Consider the following 23155-nt stretch of genomic DNA (forward strand, 5'->3'; position numbering starts at 1 on the left):
GCTAAGGGAAACAAGCCTTTCATGTCCTCGCCCGCGACCACAGCTGGTGGGACAGGGACGCTTGGAGGAATGAGACCGTTTTCCAGACCGGGTGGCACACGTAACCCCCACGGGGCTCCCGTCCACCCCTCCCCCCGCAGGCAGGCCGGGCAGACACATTCCCGCTGGGAGCACGCAGCATTGGAGAAGCCCCAGGAGGGCAGCAGCAGTGAGACCTTGTTCGTATCATTCACGCTCAGGGTTTTAAAGAAATGCAGTTGCGTTCTGTTTTCAGGAGAGTGGCTTCTCCTTGTTCAAACACCAGCATATGTGCGTGTGTGTGTATGTATGTATACACACACACACACACACACACAGAAGGGCCGGCAGAGGGAACGCCTGCCTGCCTGCCTGCCTGAGGTGGGCCGGGCACGTGAATGTCTCCCCCGAGACGGACAGCGCTGCGAACGTGTCACCTACAGTGCCACATGGCGTGCTGGAGTGGGACATTGCTCTGCTACAGAACTACATGCCTATGACTTTGCAACACAAGATTTTGTGATAACAAGGGGGTGCTACTTGCGCTGGACCCTGTGTCCCTGCGTGTGTGTCTGTGTGTGTGTGTATATATACATATATACATATACACATATATACATATAAAATGCAGACAGCATCACCTGCAAACGAGGAGTGCAGACTCAGAGAAGCACCTTGGCAGGGGACGGCCCCTGCTCACGTCAGAGGGGCTCCCCCTTTTCCCATCTCCTCCGGGCACAACAGAAACTGTGGCGCCCCCACCCCAAGTTCAAGAGCCCTCTGAGGAGGAGGAACCTCGAACAAACCCCTCTGCACGTTGGTACAGCAGGGAGGGGGACTGGGTGCCCTCCCCGGCCGATGGATGAGGGAGTCCGAAGTAACCTAATCCTCCGCCGTGGGGAGCTGCCACACACTCACGCGCACACACACACACACACTCGCACACCCCCGTGCTGCAGACCCCGAATCCCCCAGGGGACAGCCGCTCACCGACACACCGACACCCCCACGCCCCCCGGAGGGAGGCTTCTGAGGCTGCTGACATCACAGAGGTGCCCACGGGCAACCTCGCGGCCAGGCGGCTGTCCCCCGGCTCTCCTTCACGCGCAAACGCGGGGCGAGGGCGAGACCTTCCAGAGCTGCCAAGCAGGCCGGCTGCCAGCGGCGGCCTGGGAGCGCGCGGCGGGGCCCTGGGCCTGGCGTCTCAGCTTCTGCCGGCCCCGCTGTGATGGAAAATCTCTCTGCACCGAGCTAGAGTGTTCCGGTCCTGGCCCGCGCCCCGCCCCCGCCGGCCCCTCCGCAGCCTTCCGATCAGAGGGACGGCGCCACCCGCCTGCTGACCGAAGGTGGAAGGACAGAGAGGTGGCACGGCGCCTTCCCACCATGTCCCCCGCCCCGGGCCCCGGGCCCCGGTGGCTGCTCTTTTCCTTCGGCATGGTGCTGGTGTCGGGGTCCAGGTGCCCCAGCGGCTGCCAGTGCCAAGACCAGGAGGTGGTCTGCACGGGGGCGCAGCTGAAGGAGTACCCCCCGGACATACCCCTGGACACCCGGAGGCTCTACCTGAACGACAACCACATCACCTTCCTGCCGGCCATGAACCTGGGGCTGCTCAGCGACCTGGTCTACCTGGCCTGCCAGAACAACCGGATCGGCGAGGTGATGGACTACACCTTCATCGGGGTCTTCAGGCTCATCTACCTGGACCTCAGCTCCAACAACCTGACCTCGGTGTCCCCACACAGCTTCTCCATGCTCAGCAGCCTGGTGCAGCTGAACCTCTCCCACAACCCGCACCTGTCGTCCCTGGACAAGTACACCTTCGCCAACACCAGCTCCCTGAGGTTCCTGGACCTCAGGGACACCGGCCTGCAGGCCCTGGACCACGCCGCCTTCCAAAACCTCCCCACGCTGCAGACGCTGTACCTGAGCGGGAACCCCTGGAAGTGTAACTGCTCCTTCCTGGACTTCACCATCTACTTAATCGTGACCCACCTGGACTACCCAGGTGAGGGCGCGGCGGGGCCGGGGCAGGGGGCGGGGGGGACATGCGCTGGAGTCAGGGCCGTGGGTTCCAGACAAGGGGGAGTCGAAACACAGGACGGGGTGGGGCGGGCATCTGGGCGAGGCCGACGGAAGGAGAGGGCGCCGACCGCTCTGCGGGCCCGTCCTTGGGGCGGCCGTGGAGGCGGCAGGGCCGGCCGGGAGGTTCTGGAAGAGGAATCCAAGGAGCTGAGGTCTGGTCCCCAACTCAGCACGTGCTCACGGCGGGGCTGCCCTTGGGAGGGTCACCGCTGCTCTGGGCCTCTGTTTCCTGGTCCTCGACGTGGGGACAGTCATGTCACCACACCCACAGAGGTGGCATGTCAACACACAGGGTGAGTCGGGGACCGGCCAAGGCCCGGAGTGGCGAAGGAAGAGAGTGGTACAGGGACACCGTTTCCCACTGGGAAGCACTTTGATCTGCTCAATTCAGACGCGGGGTTCCAGAGTGCAAGCACATCCGGTCACTCACGGGCGGCAGAAAACCCGGTGGTGTGGTGGGGAGCAGGGCAAGTTCCTTAGGCATTGGGGGGTGGGGGCACATGAGCCCCTGGACAGTGAGAGAGGGGAGGGCCAGGGCGGGGAGCAGCTTTCATACCAGCACCCCTCTGTCTTCACAACGCCCACCTCCTCGGGCTGCACCTTGAGAGGACAGCCTGAATGGGGTCTCGCCCCGGAGATCTCCAGGCCAGCGGCTGCTGCTCTGTCCACGCCCCCCCCCCTTCTGCCAGGGCCCCGGGGCGCCCTAGCGCCTCTTCCCTCGTCTCTCAGACGGGCGTAAGGACAGAACCAACCCGCCGAGGTCGGGCACACCGCAGCATTCCGTAAGCAAACGCCCGGCAGGTGTGGAAAGACGGAGCCGGGTGGTCCCGGGGCCGGCACTGGGTGTCGGGAAGGGTCAGCACGCGTGGTACGGAGGGGCAGCACACTGTCCAGGAGACACCACTGCACAGGCGCCCGTGGGGACAGGTGGGGTGGGAAGGGGGCAGCAGGTCCCAGGGCTCTGGTCCCGGAGAGGACGGGGCAGAGGGAATCTCGGAGGGAGCTGGGCCGTTACACAAGTCATGGCCCCAGGGGCCCGGCCTCTGGAGAGCAGACCCAGAAGCCCGACCAGGCCTGGGCTCAGCCGGGCCTTGAGAGCCCCGGGCCGCGGCCAGCGGCAGCAGGGCGGCCGTGGCTGGGCCTGAAAGTGAAGATCTCCCTGGAGACCAGCCCCCCGCCCCTCCAGAAACGGGTGTGGATGTGCAGGTGTCTTTCTGGGGATGAGGGCAAGGAGGCCGGTCCCACTGTGGGGCAGACCGGGCCTGGGGAGAAAGAGTCACCTACTTGGTATGCTTTGGGGCGGCCCGCAGGGCACTGAGCAATTCCTCTGCTCCAATATCTCCCCGTCTGAGGCCTCCCTTGGGGCTAAAATGAGCCACTGGAGGATCACCCTTCTGGGCCCCAAACAGTGCACTGATCTCAAAGAGGGCCCCGCAAAAACACGTGAATCCCTGGCCAGAATGACGCATGGGCTACCAGCTCTTGCTCCAGAGGAAGGAGGAAATTCTTGGGAAATCCCATTAGCTGAGATTTATCTGCAACATTGTGTCACCTTGAAGGAAGCCAAGTCCCCAGCAAAGAAATGGGAAGGTCATCAGACACAAGGCACGAGGGCAACAATGTGTGTTTCCCCATGTCACATTCTGATTCAAGTCACCCCCCGACAGAGTGGGGGGTAGGTGTGTTCCGTTCACGAGATTTCATGGCTACACTAACAGGAACATCAAAGCTTGGGGCCATTACCAACGGCCTCCCTCCGACGGGACATGCCCCAGAGGCACTGAAACCCAGCCAGGCTCTCGAAGGGTCCAGGTGCTCACTTTGCAACGCGGGAGGACATTCCGGCGGAAGTGCCGCCCCGGGGCGGATGGATGCGGAACCGAAACAGACGCACGGAGCCCATTTCCTTCCTGGCAGAGCTCAGCAAAGAGGAGGACCTGTGGCCGGTGGGAGCTGGAATTGCCCGGTCATCAGAGCTATCTGAGGGGAGAATGGCAACTGAGCCTCACCCCAGACAGCGCCTCCTCGCAGGACAGGGCCCAGGCCTCTCCGGATGCTCTCAGAAATGCAAAGAGGGGGCCTCCTGCATCCCCGCCCCCCACCCCCAAGGCCTGGTCCGGCGCTGCCCAGTGGGGACAGCCCAGATCCGAGCTCACCAATACACTGCGTGCGGTCCCTGAGCCCTTAAAGGTGGCGAGTGCAACTGAGGGACTGGACGTCCCATCTTACTTCATTCCCGTTCGTCTAAACAGCCACATGCGGGGCCAGCGGCTGCCGCGTGGGTCCGTGCCACCTTTTAACAGGACGCTTTCGAATCCAGCCTCCTCACGGCACGGAGACCCCCTGCCATCCAAGTTCACTGCTTCCGCCGGTGCCAGGGGGTCACACTGCAGTCCCTTCACCCCGAACATTGATTGTAGGCTCATCACTCGGACAGGTTGTCGGGGTGATTGGACCACAGAGAGAGAGGTCCCATTCCCGACTTTAATACAACAATCCAGGGCGACACGAGGGAGAAGGTACCGTGGGAGCAGAGGGCACGGCCCCGGCCCCGCCCGCCACCGCGTGACCTGGGGCGTCTTCCCTCCGAGCCTCACCTGTCCCCGAGGGAAGGGACTGGGGTCACACACTCTCCAAGGCGCCCCTGGCTGGCCGCCCAAGCACCTGCAGAGAAAGGCAAGGTGCACTCAGACGAAGCGAGAGGAGGCCAGTGGGCAGCAGACGGGGTCCTGGACGAGCCTTGACGGGTCCGTGCCGAGGGCACTGTCCCCGGAGACAAGACGACAGTCACACAGCCAGGAGTGCGACTGAGAAGCAGGTTGCTGTCACTCCTGCGCCCCCCACCGTGTCCTAAGTGTCCCCCATCTTCGACCACAACAACGTCTCTTCCACCACCACCACCTCCCTCCCGGACCCCCGGGGACCAGCGCCCTGCCCTCTCCTCCCAGGCCTGGCCTGCTCGACCAGCGGCACTCGAACCCTGTGCGCACGGGAAAGCCAGGCCCCGAGGTTCTGCTTCAGAGGGCGGTAGGGGCAGGTGCGCCTTGGGCTGCATCCCGGGACCCCCGAGCCGATGGCCCGCATCCTGGCCCCACGGCGGCCGCTCCGGCGTGGCCGGCACAGAGACATTAGTGGGTGATGCTGTTCCCAAACGTCTCCCTTGTGCGGCATTCGCAGCGTAACCGGGAACAATCAGAAATAGTGAGAACTCACAAAGGGACAGGTGCCAGGGGTGGGCGTGGGGTGGTTTCAGGACAGAGGGACCCTCTGTGTCAGCTGTTCGGTGACAGCCCCCGGCGGGGGGGGTCTGGGCAGGACTGCTACAAGGTGGGGGTGGGGCAGAGCAGATGGCTGCCTCCGGCGCTGCTCCGGGTGGAGGCCACTGGAGGGCGCCGCGAGCAGAGCGCCTCTTGGCCCCATTCCCCCGCGATCCCTCCCACACCGAAGGCTGCCGTGACTGGGTCAGCGCCCCGCATCCCCCCGCCCAGCACAGCCACCCGCAACTCGCCGGAACACAGATTTCCAGAACAAACTCAATCCTCACACTTCTCCGCTGCGGCTGCCGTGCCAGTCCCCTGCGGCAGAGGCCAGAGGGAAGGGCGGGGGGGTGGGGGTAGGGGGACACTCCCCAGACTGTGCAGGCTCTGCTCCCCTGTGTCGCCCCCCCGACCGCAAAGCCCCGGCCTGCTGCTCCCCGCATCCGACAGCAGGAGGAGCAGCCCCAGGGGGGCAGTGAGGGGCTGAGGGGGGACAGCTGTGCCAGGGGTCCCTAAACCACCCAGAAAACCTGAGAGTCGGGGAGGGGGGCACAGTGCGCCCGTGCAGTTCAGGAGGGGGCCGCAGCCCGGCCCAGCCGGGACCCCTGGGAGCAGCTGAGCTAAGGTTCCTTCGAGCTCGGAAATGCCGGCCCGTCGCCCCTCCAGGCGCCCGTTCCCGGCACTCAGGTCCCCACCCCCGTGAGCAGCGTGCTCCTCGTGGAAATAGACAAGGGGGCGGGTTATGCGTCCTCAGGAGTGGTTTGCAGGGAGGGTTTAAACATTCATGGCGCCTGTAATTATACCTGGGCTCTCTAACTGGGGCGCCGGCCCGGGGCCCACGGAAGGGGGCGGGGCAAGGGAGTGCGTCGTGGGCCGGGGCCCCTGCCTGGGAGGTGAGCGCGGCCCTGGGTTCCGCAGCGTGCAGCACACGCAACGGTGCCCGGGAGGGTTTGTCGGAGGCAAGGAGGTCACCCGAGCCAGAGAGGGAATGATTTATAAACAACGTGCTCACTCCGTAGCAGGGAAATAATTAAAACTGCGCAGTGGGCGGGGTGGCGGGGGGGGCAGGGATCGAGAGAAGCAGAGGTTAGTTTTGCAAAGCACCTCACACATCAAGCACTCCGGCTCAGTAGCTGGGTCTATGACACCCAAGTGGAGACACCAGAGCAGGAGAAGGACAGGTAATCAACAAGCTAGGGAAAGGAAACAATGAAACAGAAGGCAAGGGAGCGGAGGGAAGGTGCATCAGTCAGTGGGGCGAACAGAAGCCAGCAGTTAATCCGAATGTATCAGTCTGACATGGAACGTCAGTGGCTGACTCAGACACGAGGTTTGCCCGCCTGGGTAAGAAACACAACCCAGCCACGCGCTGCTGCTTACAGAGCGCGCGCCTTAAGTACAGACACAGAGAGAGTAAGCAAAGATGGGACAAGATACACCGTGGGAGCCCCAGCCCCGGACACCCGACCCGATACAGCCCTTCCCCGCCACCGGACGCGGAGGCCTGGAAGGCGGCGGCGTTACCTGAGAGGGCCGGGAAGGGTCAGGCTCCCGGGAAGAGGGGCGGCTCTGGCCCCCTCCGCACCTCGCCGCGGGGCTGCGCTGTGCAAGGCAGAGCATGGCGGGGCCGTGGCGGGGCCGTGGCGGGGCCGTGGCAGGGCCGTGCGGAGCAGCGGAGCGGCGCACGCCCCAAACTAGTGACGGGAACCTCCCTCCCTGGATAACGAACAGACCGCTAGTGCGTGGGGGACAGGATGGCCCGGGAAGGTCGACGGCAAGTCAGCAGAGACCCAGAGTCAGGACAGGTGCGGAACAGCCCCGTAGGACCACAGCCAGGTCAGCACCCGCGGGGCCGGGGACTCCGAGAAGGCCCACCCGCGGCGTCTCAGGACGCGGGCCGGAGCTGCCACAACGGACTTCGTGAGGTCCGGCCATAAAGCCCGTGCTCAGCAAATCCCAAAGCACTGAAACCGCAGAGGGTACGTCTCTGCATGCAGCAGACTTCCACCAGAATTCGGTAACAACAATAGTGCTATCCGATCCCCAAATATTTAAAAAATCAACGAATTCCTCCCATGAACGATGGTTCCTATTAACAGGGGCAAAAACCAGACACAGATCCCACGAGCTCAAAGCCACCTCGTAGGCTGGAAAACGGCCCCCTCTCCCGGGGTGAGTGACCACCCGGGGCGGCCAGCTAGCGCGTGGCGGGGGCAGTGAGGATGCTGCGAGGAAATGCCGCAGAGGAGTCCAGCGGTGGGGACAGTCCCGTGTCCCCTGGGCCACGGGGATGAGGCTGGAGGAGGTGTCCTGGGAAGACGCACTTGCACTGGACCTGGGGGGCCAGAAAGGAGCGACCGTGAAGACGGGGGGCGGGGCGGTGAGGGCACTGGGAGCGGCGGGAGCAGCGGGAGCAGCTGCGGGCAGTCGAGGGACAGCACGGGCTGTGTGACTGGGGCGGGACGGGGAAGCCAGGCGGGGGAAGGGGAAGGGGCAGGTGCTCTGGGCTCAGGGGCCCAGAGGAGAGTGGGGGCTGGGGGGGTCTGGGCTCAGGGGCCCAGAGGAGAGTGGGGGCTGGGGGGGGCAGCTCTGGGCTCAGGGGCCCAGAGGAGAGTGGGGGGTTGGGGGACTCTGGGCTCAGGGGCCCAGAGGAGAGTGGGGACTGGGGGGGGGGGGGCTCTGGGCTCAGGGGCCCAGAGGAGAGTGGGGGCTGGGGGGGGGCTCTGGGCCAGAGAGCCATGGGCAGAGCTGCGCCTGAGCAAGGGGCCCCGGGCGTGTTCGAAGTGGACCGGAGCTGGGAGACTAGGAACCAGTGGGCGCCGTGCGGTGACAGGGAGCGGGAGGGGGACAGAGGAAGTGGGGAGAGCAGCCCGGCCCCGCCCCCACAGCCACCCACACCCCTCGCTGAGGAGCTGCCTAGTCGCTCCTCTGAAGGCGGCGCTCTAGACGGGGGAAGGGGGTTGATGTCTAGTCTCATCCCTGCCGCCCAGGCCCCAGTGTGAAAGCCACACACGCCTTCTGAGAAGCAGGATGGGACACCCCCAACCCAGACACCCCCAGCCCCTCCAAAGCCCATGGTTTCCTTTCCCGGCACGTCCTGGCTGTATCGATCCCCAGGCGGCGGCGGGGGCAGGCGACCCCAGCCCCTCCTGCTGGGATCCCTGAGCAGCTGCTGGAGCCCCCCACCCCCGTGCCGGGCCTCGGCACCCACCCCACCCTTGGGGGGAGGTGGGGGGACCTCCTGGCTGAAAGCCCCAGAGCTCCGGAGCCAGGCGGATGGAGACACTCTAACGGGTCACTGTGCCCCTGCCCCCCCACCCCTCTCCTGACAGATCCCCCGGCCCCCCGGAGGCCGCTGCCCACCCTCAGTCCCAGACGGGCGCCTTCCCCCGCACCCGTCCCTCCATCACAGCCCCCTGCACGGGGGTCGGAGACGCTGCGCCTCAGACGAGGCCCCGGGGGTGCCCCCGGGCCGCACCTGGAGCAGCGGGGGGGGGGGGTCCAGGCTGCCCCTCCAGGCGCCCTTTGGCCCCGGGACCCCGGGGGTCCGCCGCTTCAGCGCCCCACCTGCTGTGCTCTCCCTGCAGACGGCCAGAACGCCACGTGCGTGGAGCCCGCGGAGCTGGCCGGGTGGCCCGTCACGCAGGTGGGGAACCCGCTGCGGTACATGTGCATCACGCACCTGGACGGCCGCGACTACCTCTTCCTGCTGCTCGTCGGCTTCTGCATCTTCTCGGCGGGCACCGTGGCCGCCTGGCTCACGGGCATGTGCGCCGTGGTCTACCAGAGCGCCCGGCGCAGGTCCAGCGAGGTGGAGGAGGAGGACGAGCACGGGCAGCGGGTGGCGGTCAGCCGGCGCATCTTCCAGAGCAGGGTGGACGTGGGCCAGGACGGCTTCCCGCAGCTGATTTAGCCACCGTCCCCTCCCCCCGCCCCCGCCCCCCCCCAACTCCCGCAGAGCGGGCCTGGGGATTGGAAACTCTCCGTGAAATAAAAGATTTTGTTGCCGGTTCACAGGTGGGTCCTTTCCCGCTCGACCTGCCCACGGGCGTGGCTGAGGGCTCCGCGGGACTGCAGATGCAGCCCGGAAAGGCTGGGGCAGCGTCCCCCCCCCCCAGCAGGAGACTCCACCCTCCGCCAGGCGCTGGAGGGGACCGAGAGATACGGGCACAAGGTGCACCCCTTGAAGGTACATGGTTCGGGGGAACCGTGGGTAGACCAGATCAACTGGGGAAGAACTCCAGACCCGGAGACGAGAGCTGACGTGAATGTAGGTCGCCCGAGGGCGTCTGCACGCTCCCTCCCAACAAAGGCAGGGACCCTGTGACGGACGGCCACAGAGTTCACGGGGACAGAGTGCGGCCTGGGCACATTACAGACGGGGCTGCCCAGATGGTCGCAGCAGCAGAGCCCCCAGAGTGCGTGTGCTCCCCTTCGCAGGGAGCTGCCCCCACCCCGGAGATGTCTGTCGACGTGACCGACGGCTCGTGGCTCGGGCCCTGGATAGAGCTCGGGAGCGAGGCCTCGGAGGGGCCCCCACCGGCCGGCTCCTGCCACGTGCCCGGCCCTGACGCAGCTCCACGCACAGGTGCTCGCCGGTCAGCCCTGAACAGCCAGAGCAGCTGGCCGTGGCCAGCCTCGTCTCCCGAGGCTCAGAGAGGCCCCGCCACCAGCGCGCGGTCACACGGCGGCCAGGAGGCAGAACGGCGGCTGGTCCCCAGGCCACCGCTGCTCACGCCCACATGGCGAGCGCACCACGCACGCACCAAGTGGTCCGGCCCCTGGGCTGGCCCTCCTCACGGCCGCGGTCCGGACCCCAGGGAAAGTCGAGAGGAGACAGCGTGTTGCAGAGAGAAGTGAGGCCAGGCCCGCAGGGCCCCAGGTGCGCCCGCTCCTCGGGGCGAGGACGGCCAAGCTGTGGGAACAAACTCGAAGTTTCGTGAGCTCAGCGCACTGGAGACTCAGCCCCCACGGGGGCCGGGGGAAGGGTCTCCTCCCCCTGTTTCTCGGCCTGCAGAGGCCTCAGGCGGCGTCTGCCTGGGCAAAGCTGCCGAGGAGCAGAACACGCATGTTCTTTAGCAATACCAAAACCAAACCCAAAACATCCGAAGCGTTTCAAGGGTCCGCCCCCGGGAGGGGCCACGGGGAGCGGGAGGGAAGGCTGCCGATTCCCCCCCGACTGAGGGCATCGAGGAGCCAGCCCTGTCCGTATGCTCTGTGTGCATTCGGTAAAAACGAGTGAGTGTGTGTGACTTGTTAAAGCAAAGACTGGCTGGTCCAGGCATTGCCACCCTCCAGAGGGGTCCTGAGCCCCCACCCCAGCACAAAGGGGCGGCCACCCCAATATGGCGTGGGGCGCCCTGCCTGTGCCCCCCTCAGCGGCTCTGCTCCTCCCCCACGGCCACGTGCAGGGCAGCGGGCCCGGCCCCCGCAGAGGTAGCGCGAGGCTGGTGTTCCTCCCTCCGCTGCACGTGGCGGGCCGTGTCCGTGGCAGGGACGCCGCGGCCCTCTGACCGGCCGCCCCGAGGGAGCGACCTGACTCAGTAGCCCGGAAACCACGCAGGCCCGGAGGAGGCCTCTCGGGGGCCGCCGGGATCCAGACGGCAGCGGCCTCCGCCGGTCCAGTCCGAATCCTGACCCCTGACCCCCACCCAGCAAACGACGAGGAAGGAGAACTCCCCCACATGGGTGGGCGTCACCGACAGGGTGGGACTGTCCCTCCGAGCTGCGTGGCCCTGGGACACGCGACCACCTCTGTCGTTCTCATTGTCCCCTCAGGGGCACGGGGCTCGGACCCAGGCTGCGGTTCTAACTTAGAGACCCTTGACAGAAAGGACCTAGTCGTGTCCCTGGCACAGAGCGCGCCCTCGGGAAAGGGCGACCCCCGGGGGCAGGACGAGCCCCCTGAACCGCCTCAAGTGCCCACCTTCCTCTTCACCGGGGCTCGGAGACCCGTGACCCGCGGCACCTCCGGCCCGGGGACTGTGAGAGGTTTGTCGCTCTGGGCCTGAGCCTCTTCATCAGCAAAGCCAAGTTTGTGGGCGAGAGCTGGGCTCTCCCTCCACCTCCACACGGGGTTTGTGGGCGCGGGTTCGGCCCCAAAGAGGCCTGTGCCCCGAGGATTCTGCTCTCCCTGGACCTTGCAGGGGTTTCCCCGGTTTTGTCGAAGGTCAAAAATAAAAAGGAAGACACTGTGGGTTGCGTGAGACAGGGCTCGGCCCTGAGACGGCCACGTCAGCCAATAAACACGACCCTCACCAACACGCCTCCCGCACACGCCCCCCGCACACGCCCCCCGCACACGCCTCCTGCACATGCCTCCTGCACACGCCTCCTGCACACGCCTCCTGCACACGCCTCCTGCACATGCCAGCACAGGGCGGGCAAAAGCAGGTCTCAACTTGTGAGCACACGACGCACTCTACTCCAGCATTATTATTATTATTTGCTGGTCTGGATGCTGCTTCCCATACGAGCACCGGTCAGCCGACGCTCGTCCACCCCATGTCCGTGTGGGAGAGAAAGCAGCTCTCGGCCCCGAGAGGCCAGCGCGGCATCTGCAAGGAACAGACGTCACGACGGAGGTCAGGGCGAGACCGTCGTAAACCGGGCGGCGCGCACACAGAGATCGTTGCCGAGAGGATTAAAGATTCACGTAAGTGGAAGGACACCCCGTCTTCGTGGATGCGGAGGCTCGGTGTCGCCAAGGGGGGAACCGTCCTCTGATTGGCTGACAAGTTCAACGTCACGCACACAGAATCCCGGGGGGACAAGTCAGTCTTAAAGTGTCCGCTAACGTAACTTCTAACCAACCCTGCTCTGGTTCGGATACTACACACGCACCGTCAGCCGCTACAGGAGGTTTAACACGACACTCGGAGATACAAAGTGGTCTGTTTTCTACGTCGGCCCCTCGTCACAGTCTGGGCTGGAACCTTACGGTGGGCCGCCTGATCCCGCCAGCTGGCTCCGGCTCACTCCGTCCGTAAGGCGGGCCTCTCCGAAGAGACCCCACCCCCGGCCCCTGTTCTGAATCTGAATTCCCAACCCTCAGCCCAGGCACCTCGTAAAAGTTCAAGCCTCAGCTAGCCATCCCACAAAAGACATTTCTGACGGGACCCCCTATTTAAAGGGGGCGCCCACTAATGTTTGATCACAGAGATCGAGCCCTGCCCCGTCTCCAAGTTCCTAATGGACGGCAGGCACAGGCAGACCCAGGTGACAGGGGAGGGCGGGGAGTCGCGGGGCCGGGTCGGCAGGGGAAAGACCGTGGGAGCCAGGACGGAAGGGGCAGAGGCCCGAGGAGGAGGTGCCGGGCACTTGCGCACACACACCCCAGACCGACTCCTTCTAAAACACGAAGTCGTGAGCCCGCGGGTCCCCTGGTTTCCGGGGGAAACACATGAGCAGGTGTCCGTGTGAGCGAGTCAGGTTGGGTGACGGGGGACCTGGAAGGGGAGGACGAAAGCCCAAGGGGTAAGCGAGTGGCCGAGGGCAGCACCCAGAGCGAGGGTCTGCCGTACCTTTGACCTCCCCGCGGGGGATGCGGTGCCCGGGGCCGGTGGAGGAGAACCGCCCGCTCAGGAAAGGGGGTGGCGGCGGAGGAGCCTCTTTTAATGAAGACGTAGCTTTGACCTTGGCTCGGGATGCCTGCCAGCTAGCCCATGGCTGGGCAGGGGAGGGGAATGGGCAAGAGAGGAGGGGGGGACCGCCAGGAAGAGGCTTTTGAGGAGACCATCGAGTTACTCTCTTGGCCAGAGTCCACACCGGCAGGTCACCTGTAGCAGACTCAGTCTCCTGGGCCTTCCCCCAGGAAGACATTCTGCAGGGCCCGCGGGCTCACGAGGGTGGTGGTGGGGAGGATGGGGAGGGAGGGTTCCCCCGGCAAGGGTGAGGGCAGCCCCGCGGGAGGGGTGAGAAGCCACTGGCTCCGCGGGATCGGACGCTCCGGTTAGGAGACTGAGGCCCGACAGGAAACCCCAATAAACGTGACACCTCGGGACATTTTCCGTCGCCCTCCTTGGAGTGGCACTGCATCCTGCCCCCAAGCAGGTCCTGCCCAGGTGGCCGGGGAGCCCCGAGGGGCCCCGCGCGGGGCCAAAGGCTGCGTCTGGGAAACTCCACTCCCCTGACGGCGATTCAGCCGCAGCACAGACGGACGCCACCCACCCAACCGGGCCCCGCGTCCCCGCTGTGCCTCCTCGCCGTCCCTCCTGGCCCCTCTGTGAGTCACGGAAAAACTGGAAACGCTATCCAGCCACCCAACGTGGAGATGTTTCCCAGGGGGCCGGGGTGCTGTTCCAAGACAAGCAGCTTCTCCTGTGACCTGAACGTCTGCCCCCCCCCCGCCCGCCGGCACGGTCTCAGCGGGGCCCCTGCGGCGGGGGAGGGAGGCCGCGTTAACCATCCCAAGGAAAACCAGACCGGGTGGGGAGACTCCTTAGAGATCTGTTGATTTCCCCCAGAGGGGACAGTTTTGTTCTTGGGAGCACATCTGAAGACTCGAGTATATGCCTGGGCCTTCGATCGCAGGCGGCGCTGACTGTACTCGAAGTTAGCTGTTCTCGAACGTAACATTGGGGTCTTCGCCATCTGCACGAGAGGCCAGACACTGAAGATTCCCATGGGCATCCACGCATGCACTCAACACACAGACGTGCAACAAGACACAGCGCCTACCCGGAAAACGCCGGCATGAGCAGCAGGATGAGGCGTAGAAAAACGGCGAAGAGATGGACCTCATTGGAGACACATACACGCGCATCAGTAGAAAGCACCCACGGCCCTGAGAGGGGGCAGACCAGGTGCCGTGCCCCCATGAGCTCAGGGAAGGCCGGGACTGCTCCCGGAAGGGGTCCAGAACCGCTTCTCGGGGAAAGCGGTGTGTCGGAGGGCTTCGGAAGGAGGGGCGCAGCCTGGAGGGTGAAAGGGGAGTGCGCCCGGGGGAGTAGGCGATGCATCTGAGGCGCAGACACAGGAAACTGGACGTTCGTCAGGCTGGCGTATGACGCAGGGGGACGGGGAGAGAGTTGTTAAAATGAGCGAGCAGGGTTTCACGGCTGCACTGTCTTTAATCCAAACAGGTGAGAGAGGTGGTGCGGGCAGATGAGCCATGACAGCCAGACAGTCATTGCTTTGGGTGCTGGCGGTTTATTGCCGTTTTTTTTTTAATTATTGATCTTAGAGAGAGGGGGCAGGGGTACAGAAAGAAACCTCGTTTGTTGTTCCACTTACTGATGCATTTGCTGGCTGCTTCTTGTCTATGCCCTGACCGGGGACCGAACCCACAACCTCGCTGAATCAGGACGATGCTCTAACCAACGGAGCTACCCAGCCGGGGCCCGGTGTTGGGGACTTCCGTTCCAGGTGACAAGATACGAAAACCCAGAACAACCGTTTCGGCACATCCCTCTAAGTCAAGGACGGCAGGCCCCGCTAAGGGGAGAGGGGAGTGAGGACATCACCTCCCAGCGGCCGCAGTGAACGGACAAGAGGAGTCTCCGATGCCTGTCAGCTGCCTCTGTTTGCAGGGGCTCTCGTGGGTTTTTTTGTCACCTCTGAGGGTGGACCCCTCTAGCCTCTCTGTCCCGGAGGTCCGCAGTGACCGCACCGTGTGCTGGCTTTCCTCCAGCACGCTGGGGGCCGGCACTGGGCTCCGCCCTAGACTCGCTGATGCAAATTCTCTTCCACGTTGTGAGAATGAACGGTAGAGAATCGCAAAGCCCAAAAAAGGAAACTAACTCAGTGGGACCCGCGGTCACAGAGGGCCGTGACTTAGACAACACTGCCCCCTGCAGGTCAAGAGTGGAAGTGCTGCTGGTCTGCTCGCCCCGCTGGGAGTGATTTCACAGTCTTTCTCGTGGACCTGGAAAGGGCGGTTGCTGAACGTATTGCCATCATCAGTGGGGTGTCGACAAGAAGTTTTGTTTGTTTTTTTTAATATTTTATTCATTTACTTTTTTAGAGAAGGAAGGGAGGGAGAAAGAGAGAGAGAGAAACATCAACGTGCGGTTGCTGGGGGGTCATGGCCTGCAACCCAGGCATGTGCCCTGACTGGGAATCGAACCTGCGACACTGACAAGAAGTTTTTGACGTGGATAACACAGCCACGATCACAGCGAGCTGGGGGGCAGGGGCCGCAGCAGAAAGGAGGTCCTGGGAATGTGGAGGAGGACGTATTAGTTCCGACCCCAGCCGAGGGGTGAGTGGGCAGGGAGGGAGGGAGTGGGCAGGGAGGGAGGGAGTGGGCAGGGAGGGAGGCTGGCAAAGTGGCCCGCTGCGTGAGACCGAGGGGCGGGGAAGGGCAGGAGGCCAGCTCCGTGCGGAGGCCCCACGCACACCACACGCCGACTGCGCAAGAATCCGGTCACGGGAGCCATGGGACTCAGTCCCCACGCACACCTGGTGAGGGGACTGTCACCTCACTCGAGTGCAGAAGGCCAGCCAGCCCACAGACCTGCCGATGCCCACAGCTGAGACCCAGGGGCCTGCCAGAACTGGGTGCCCTGCGCCCCAAGCGCACCCCACGCTGCCGGCCACGGCCGCCGGCGCTCTGGTCCTTGCCACTCAGCGGGTTCAGGGCGGACGGTGAGTCTCTGTGAGCTTGGTTGCCGTCTCCTGCTGGGTGCGAGGGAAAGGAGCCGCCGCTTTCGGTTTCACCTTTGAACAGAAGCGCGTCTGAGAAATCTGGGGCGGTGGATTCTCTCTGTCCAGCCAGGGGTAGAGAGAATCCTTCCCTCCTCCCCACCCCCTTCCTCTGGCCCCTCCGAGGCCCGGCCCGGCTGCAGACGTGGGAGCAACTCGAATCTCTGCTGTCCACTCGCTCCCGAGGCGACTGGGCGCCTGCGACGTGGCTCATCTGAACTGACACACACCATACACGCAAAGTACACGCCAGGCTTCTAAGACTGCATACAGACATCACAATATACACGATCTCACGAATGATGTGCACGTGGACTGCATGGCGACGTGATGCTGTTTGGGGTCTCCTGGGTTAAATGAAATGTACTGTTAACATTAACTGCATTCCTCGAAGCGGAAGGTCGCCAGTTCGATTCCCGGTCCAGGCGTGTGCCCGGGCTGCGGGTCCCATCCCTGGTCGGAGAGCACATAAGAGGCAGCCACTCCAAGCCTCTCTCCCTCTCTCCCTCCCTCCCCCCCTCTCCAAAGATAAATACATAAAATCTTTTTAAAAATTAATTGCATGTGTTTCTTTTTCCTCTTTAAGGGAACCACTAGACCATTTAAATCACCCACGTGGGCAGCACGGCACTTCTGCCGGGTGGCGCTAGTTCAGGGAGAGCGAGCATGCTTTGGTAAACGGGGGCATTTGGAACGTTAATCAGCGCGTGACCGCCGCCGGCAGGAGTCCGAAGTCTGTGCCCCCGGCAGCTCGGTGCAGACGGCTGAACTCTCAGCTGGGACACACGCTGCAAGGAACAAATGAAGCCTGATTTTTCTCTGGCCGTGTGTCTCACAGGCGACAGACCTGTTCCCTAAGTATCCCAACGTCCTCACCTGCGGAGTTCATTAATAAGGGTGTAACAGGAAGCACTCGGGCCTAACGAAGCTCTTCCCCTTCCTTACGTTAAAGAAGGTCGAGGCTCTGCTGCCCGCCACGGCATCTCTGCCCTGCCGAGGTCGATGCCTTTGAAAACGAGGGAATGTCTCCGGGAGGTCGCTGCGCAAGGGTCAAGCCGTCCAGCCCCCAAGGCTCACTGCCCCCAGGCTAACTGGGCTTCCTGGGAGGTTTTTCCGAATCTCACCCAAAACAACCCTGGAAAGTGGCCTTCGAGAAGCCGACAAGGCCACAGACTCCTAAAGATAAGGAACCAAGTTCCTAACCAGAGATGAAGACAGGCTCCATTGATGGCTCCCCTCCCCCAGGGGGACAAACCAGGGGCCCAAATCCCACGGCGTCTCCTCCTTGCAGAGCCCTCGGAACCAGCACCCGGGCACAGCACCTGGGCGAGGCTGGGCCCCACCCGGAACCCCCCCGCCCCCCCGGCTCTGGAGCCAGGCTCCCCGTCCATCCAGACACTGTCTGTCTGCAGGGGCGGACATGGATGAACTGATTTCCCAAGTTCACCTTCAAAACTAGACTCTGCGCCTCGGCTCTCCGCAGAAAGGAACACGCCCCTCAAGTGAAACCGAAGGGAAAAATAACCTTGGACCGAGGTCCCCCAGAAACCCACGGGCAAGTGCAGGGCGTGCCTCGCCGGGTTCTCCTGCCAGCATTTCTCAATTTCCCCGTGATGTGTGATATTTTCCATGGATGAGCCCAGAGATGCTGGTCGTAAATGATAGTCAGATGTTCAAACAATTCTGTTGCTGAAACATGATAATTTCCAGAAGCCCCTTTTCTGTACACCGTGTCTTTGGGTGAGACCCACCGCCAAGAAAGTGGGTTGTACAAGGAGAATGGGAGAAGATCTGGAAATTCACCAGGAAACCGCAGCACGGCGGGTCTCAAGCAAAACAAAAGACCGCTAATCGGAAACAGGCCCGCTCGCAAGGGTCACGGGAAGAACGGACGCCAGGCTCCCAGCGCCTGGCTCCGTTTCTGAGTCAGTCACCGCCCGCTTGTCAGGGAGGGTTGTGGTTGATGCTGTGAAAGACATGTGCTGAAAGCCTTCTCGTTGCCCTTGAATTCCTGCACTTGTGGTCAGAGTGCCACACCACACATGTGCAGAGCCGAGCAGGCTGGTGGGTTTGCAGTGGGCCGGCTGCGAGGAAGCACCACAGATAAAATCTTCACGTATAAAGCCAGCCCATTAGGAGCTGATTATTTATATTAAAAAAAGGATTCAGCATCAACATCTGAGGTACCATTTTTCCTATTCAGATATTAGGTGGAGTCGCAGGAAATTGCCAATGTCATTGACTGTTTGGGCCAAATGGAACCGACACCCTGGCAAACCCACGTGGGTCAAACTACACGGTTTATGAACAAAGGTTCTAGAAAAAAATTAAAATTAAGGAGAGAATTAGGAATCCCTACTAACTTCAAAATGACAGAAATAGAGACTTTTTAAAAGATTTTATTTATTTTTAGAGAGGGGGAAAGGAAAGGAGAGAGGGAGAGAAATATCAACATGTGGTTGCCTCTCGAGCGCCCCCTGTGGGGGACCTGGCCCACAACCCAGGCATGTGCCCTGACTGGGAATCGAACCCACAACCCTTTGGTTTGAAGGCCAGTGCTTAACCCACAGAGCCACAACAGCCAGGGTGAAATAAAGATTTTTAATATACTTCCCAAGTGAGAATTCCCAGTCAACAGGAAACTATTTTGTTCAACATTTTCCATTTTGATCTACATAACTTTTCAGTAATACACCCAGAGACTGTTTTTACGCTGAGTAGTACAAGATGCAGTCGGTGATGGCTAACAGTTTTGGTAATAAATGTGGTAACACCTAAAATAATAGTAATAAACCCCACATTTATGTGCCGGGTCTGGCAGAGGTAACATATTGAGTGTGGTTGATAGGGTACGTGAATGTCTCACAAAAGACGGACAGCAATTTGAACATGTCACCTACAATGTCACACGGTGTGCTTGAGGGTGATATTGTTCTGTTACAGAGTTACATGCTTATGATTCTGTAATAAAAGATGTTTAAATAATAAAAAAGGGGCGTTATTTGTGCTGGGCCCCTGTATTTTTCACATTTCGAAGCAGCTTGCATTGACATGAACGTATTCAGTTAACCGTGTCCCCACATCCTCTGTGAAAGTGAGACAAAGAAGCAAGAGAGAAAAGAGCAAAAAAAAGGAAGGACGCACTGATTTGGATTCTTAGAACCGACACGCCCAAACGCAGCTGGCTTTTCGAAGGTGTCCCCGCGGAAGCTGCACAGCGACCTCCAGGTGGCGCTGTCATGCTGCCCAGAGCGGTGGCATCCCTCCCGGAACTGCCTTCAAAGCTTCAGGGGAAAACCAGCACATTCCTCACATTTCTCCTTCTTCCTCCCAAATTCCAAACCGGATCCACCAGCTGCTAACCTGCTGATTTCACAAGCTCGGTCCAAATGCGTTCGGGTTATTTGCTAAATTACCTTCATAACGTCTCCAAACCTGGGGACTGTGCAACACCAAGGGGAACCTGAAGGTGCACCAGGGACTTGGGGTGATGAAGATGATGTAACCAGCCACCCTGGTGCGGGACGGTGACAATGCGGCAGGCTGTGTTTGGGGGGAGGGGGGCAGGAGACGCCAGGAAACCTCTGCACTCGATTCTGCTGAGAACCTGAAACTACTCTAAAAACATAAAACCTTAATTAACAGAGGAAAACTAGCCCTGGCTGGTGTGGCTCAGTGGATTGCGTGCTGGCCTGCAAACCAAAGGGTCCCAGGTTCGAGTCCCAGTCAGGGCACAGGCCTGGGTTGTGGGCCAGGTCCCCAATAGGGGGTGTGTGAGTGCAACCACACACTGACGTTTCTCCCCCTTCCATTCCCTCTGTCTAAAAGTAAAGTTTTAAAAGAAAAATTATATATCTAAAAATAAAGTTGAAAAGCTACTCTCAGGTAAGGGAAATCTGTCCACACTGAGGCTACCCACGAAGCCCCCACTTTCTCTTTTGTGTTTTATTCCCCTCCATTCTCCACCCCTTCCCTGCAGCCTCTGAGAAGAAAACCCAGGCCCAGCCTTAACCCAAGGCGATGGGGAATGAGACCTCACATCACCTCCCTGACAGCGGACAGCCCCTAGGCCCGCTCCCCACCCCTCGTGACTTCAGCCCAGTCCTTTGCTCCTTCTGCACTTAAAGCACCTGGAAGTTTCAGAAGGTGGCAGGGATCCCTGCGGTGACCTCCCGTGTAAGAAACACACGCGGGCACTTAACCAAAGATGTCTAGCGAGCGCCTAAAACAACCACTGGGAAACGTGTGCGCTTCTCTCGGAGAAGAGAGAAGTGAGGGGGAGGCTGAGTACCGCTGTTTTCAGAGTGATGAGTTTGTCGAACAACCACGCTGGCCCACAGAATCGAAGTATTTATTTGGCCCGTGTCAAGGCAAGTGGGTTTCTCCTTTAAGATGGACAAATATCTGGCGGGGGAGGGGGAGTGGTGGGGAGAAAATGCAGACAACTGTAATTGAACAACAATAAAGTAACTTATGAAACAAAAAAAAAGATGGACAAATAAGAGTAAGTACTCTGGGGATACGGAGTGAGTGTGAGTGCCCCCCTCGCTGAAGAAAAGAGGCGGCTGAGGCCGGGCCAGCTCCCCACCAACCCGGGAAGGTTTCCTGGAGGAAGGGGGTTTGCGTCCCGCCTCGCGGGGTCTGCACGGGCCCAGGTCTCGGCCGCACTGCGCCCGCGGCCCTGAGTTCCGCGGTTGCTAAGGCAACAGGCATCCTCCACTCCACAGCAGCTTCCGCGGTTGCTAGGGCAACAGGCCGCCTCGCGGACGCACGGGCTGCCAAACTTCTGATTCTCACCAAAGGGCTCCGCCCTCCCTTACGTGTCCACCAAGGCCCACCAATCAGGCGCTGCCACGTAATAATGCCCGAAGCTGAGTGACGGTTTGAGGATCTGCGGGGAGATCACACCTGCTGGGGGCCTGGCAGGAGCCGCAGAGGGCGGAGCAGCTAACTGGTCCCCAGTCCCAGGGTTTGCTCCCGGAGCCAAGAAAGAACACCGCCCATCCTCATCCTCACCCTCATCCTCATCCTCACCCTCACCCCCCGCATTGCTCCAGGAGGGCGCAGGGGCCCCGGCGGACACGCGCGGCCCCCTGTTGGTGCTGGGCCCAGGGAAGATTGGGGCAGGTCTTCAAGGCTGTGCGTGAAGAGCGAGAAACACTGTCCGCAGACCAGGGAGCGCGGCGAGGGGACGGGTCCCCCGCTGGCCCCGCTCCGCAGGCCGGAGAGGCGCTCGGGAGTCAGGGGGAGAGAGGACAACGGAGCGAAGACCAGGGGAATGTTCCAAAGGTCCGGGAGAACGGGACCGCCGAGCCCCAGTGAGAACGGGAGACAGTTTCCTAAGCTGCCTCTCCGTGGGTAGACGGCCCTCCATCTCCACGCGTGAAGAGAAGCCGCTGCCCTGGCGGAGAAGGTTGAGGCTGCTTTAATTAGGTGACTCCTGCCCCTGCCACCCCAGGGCGCCGGGCTGCCGGCCCAGAGGGCGGGTCACACTCCTGGCCCAGAGGCCTGGCGCTGAAGTGGGGGGAGGGGAGGTCACGGGACGCCGGGTGACCGGGGAGAGGGCCCAGGCGGCCGCGCTTGCTCGGAGTGCGAGGCGCTGCGCTCAGGCCGCTTGGGGACACGGCCACTCCCGTGTCAGAACCACGTCGCGCGCCCCTCGGGGGGGATTTTTCCTTCTCCACCAAACGCACATCAAACGGGAATCGTGCTCAGCTGCTGAGGCCGCGTCCTTTTTCTGAAAGCACACCTGTCCTAAGGGAGATGGGTTTTTAAAGGCCTACGTGTGTGTGGCATCTCTGTGATTTTATTTATTTATTTAATCCTCAGCCAAGGATCTGTTTATTGATTTGAGAGAGAGGAAGGAGGGGAGAGAGAGAGAGAGAGAGAGAGAAGGAAGCATGGATGTGGGAGAGCCACCTCCTCCCAGAAGCCGAGGACACTGCGAACGCCAGCGTCAGGGACGCTCGGGGTGGAAGGGGACAAGCTGCAGGAGTCGGTTGTCCCCGCACACCCTGCCGCCCGCCCGGGCACCCCCAGCCAGGGAGACAGGCTGCGTGACGCCTCCGTACACCAACCACATGGCCTCCGCCCGCCCGCGCCCTGAAGACTATGGATGGAATCCGGCCTCTGGTGCCGGTCGGGAGTTCCCCTAACAGCCCTGAAGGACGGTGACGTCCTGACCTTGACCGCCAGCCCCTACTCACAGGCTCAGGCGAAGGAAACAAGCCGGAACTCACGCTGGTGTCCCCAGGGCTCAGACAGGAAACAGGGCAGCAAAGGAGAGTTTGTCCAAGAAGACCAGACATGCAGGGACAGGGGTATTACGTTCAGAGAACGAAATACGTTGCACAGATTTTATTGTGAGGGAATAAAGACTTTTGTGATCCCTGGGACGCATGCGAGCCCCGCATGAGAGGTCACGAGGACAAGTGCTCCGTAAGGAACGCAGGGGCAGGCGGGGAAGAAGCCCCGCTCCCCCGGGACCAGTGGGAGGGATCGTGTGGCTCGGTTTCCTCGGCGGATACCTCAGGCGCTTGGTGAAACTTCTCCCTGGCGGCGCTACAGATGAAGGCCTGCGGACTCAGAGCCCTGGTTTGCAGAAGCAAAAGGTGCCCTAGGGCACATTCGGAAACAGGTAGAACCTCATCTTCCCTGCACTGGGCTCCAGACCAGCAATCTCTGACCTCTGGGGACCTCGCGGTGGCCACGCCCCCAGTTCCGGCCACTTCCCCGAATCCCAGCCTGTGCGTGCCTTGGCCTGAGCACCCACCGTGGGTTGCAAAGTAAACTCCACTTCTGGCCGTGAGGACGGGGCCGTGAGAGATGGGACAGCACAGCCCTAGCCGTTTTCTCTGCGCTGCCTTCGTCTCGACCGCTGGTCATATGGTTAAGCTGGGACTGGGAGCCCCTCGCACCTGCGCCCTCAGACCGGGTGTCCTGAAAACACTCGGCCACCCCGCCCCCACGTCTACTCCGTCCATCCGATAGTGTAAGGTGCGGAGCCACCTTCGGGACCGGGGCTGGGGCAGGCAGACATGGGCTCCCTCCGACAGGGAGGGCCCAGGCGGGGGGCCCCAACTTTCTCTCTCTCATTCCCGCCCCTCCTCCAAGCGACATCACCTGTCCTGTCCGTGTCCTCCAGCTGGCACGGT

At 62.0% G+C, this 23155-nt stretch overlaps 2 protein-coding genes across 3 annotated transcripts in view; one reads left to right on the forward strand and one right to left on the reverse strand.

Moving 5' to 3' along the window:
• RXRG (retinoid X receptor gamma) overlaps positions 1-23155 on the reverse strand; it is a 97871-nt gene that overhangs the window by 68148 nt on the left and 6568 nt on the right. The gene's annotated exons all lie outside the window — the stretch shown is intronic.
• Positions 1402-9270, forward strand: LRRC52 (leucine rich repeat containing 52). Its single transcript, XM_045838640.1, has 2 exons — positions 1402-2023; positions 8945-9270. Exons 1-2 carry the CDS (start codon positions 1402-1404, stop codon positions 9268-9270), a joined length of 948 nt encoding a protein of 315 aa, XP_045694596.1.

The sequence above is a fragment of the Phyllostomus hastatus genome, unplaced genomic scaffold (genome assembly GCF_019186645.2).
Source record: "Phyllostomus hastatus isolate PE091 unplaced genomic scaffold, TTU_PhHast_1.1 phas_contig_283, whole genome shotgun sequence".
In the NCBI taxonomy this organism is placed as follows: Eukaryota; Metazoa; Chordata; class Mammalia; order Chiroptera; family Phyllostomidae; genus Phyllostomus; species Phyllostomus hastatus.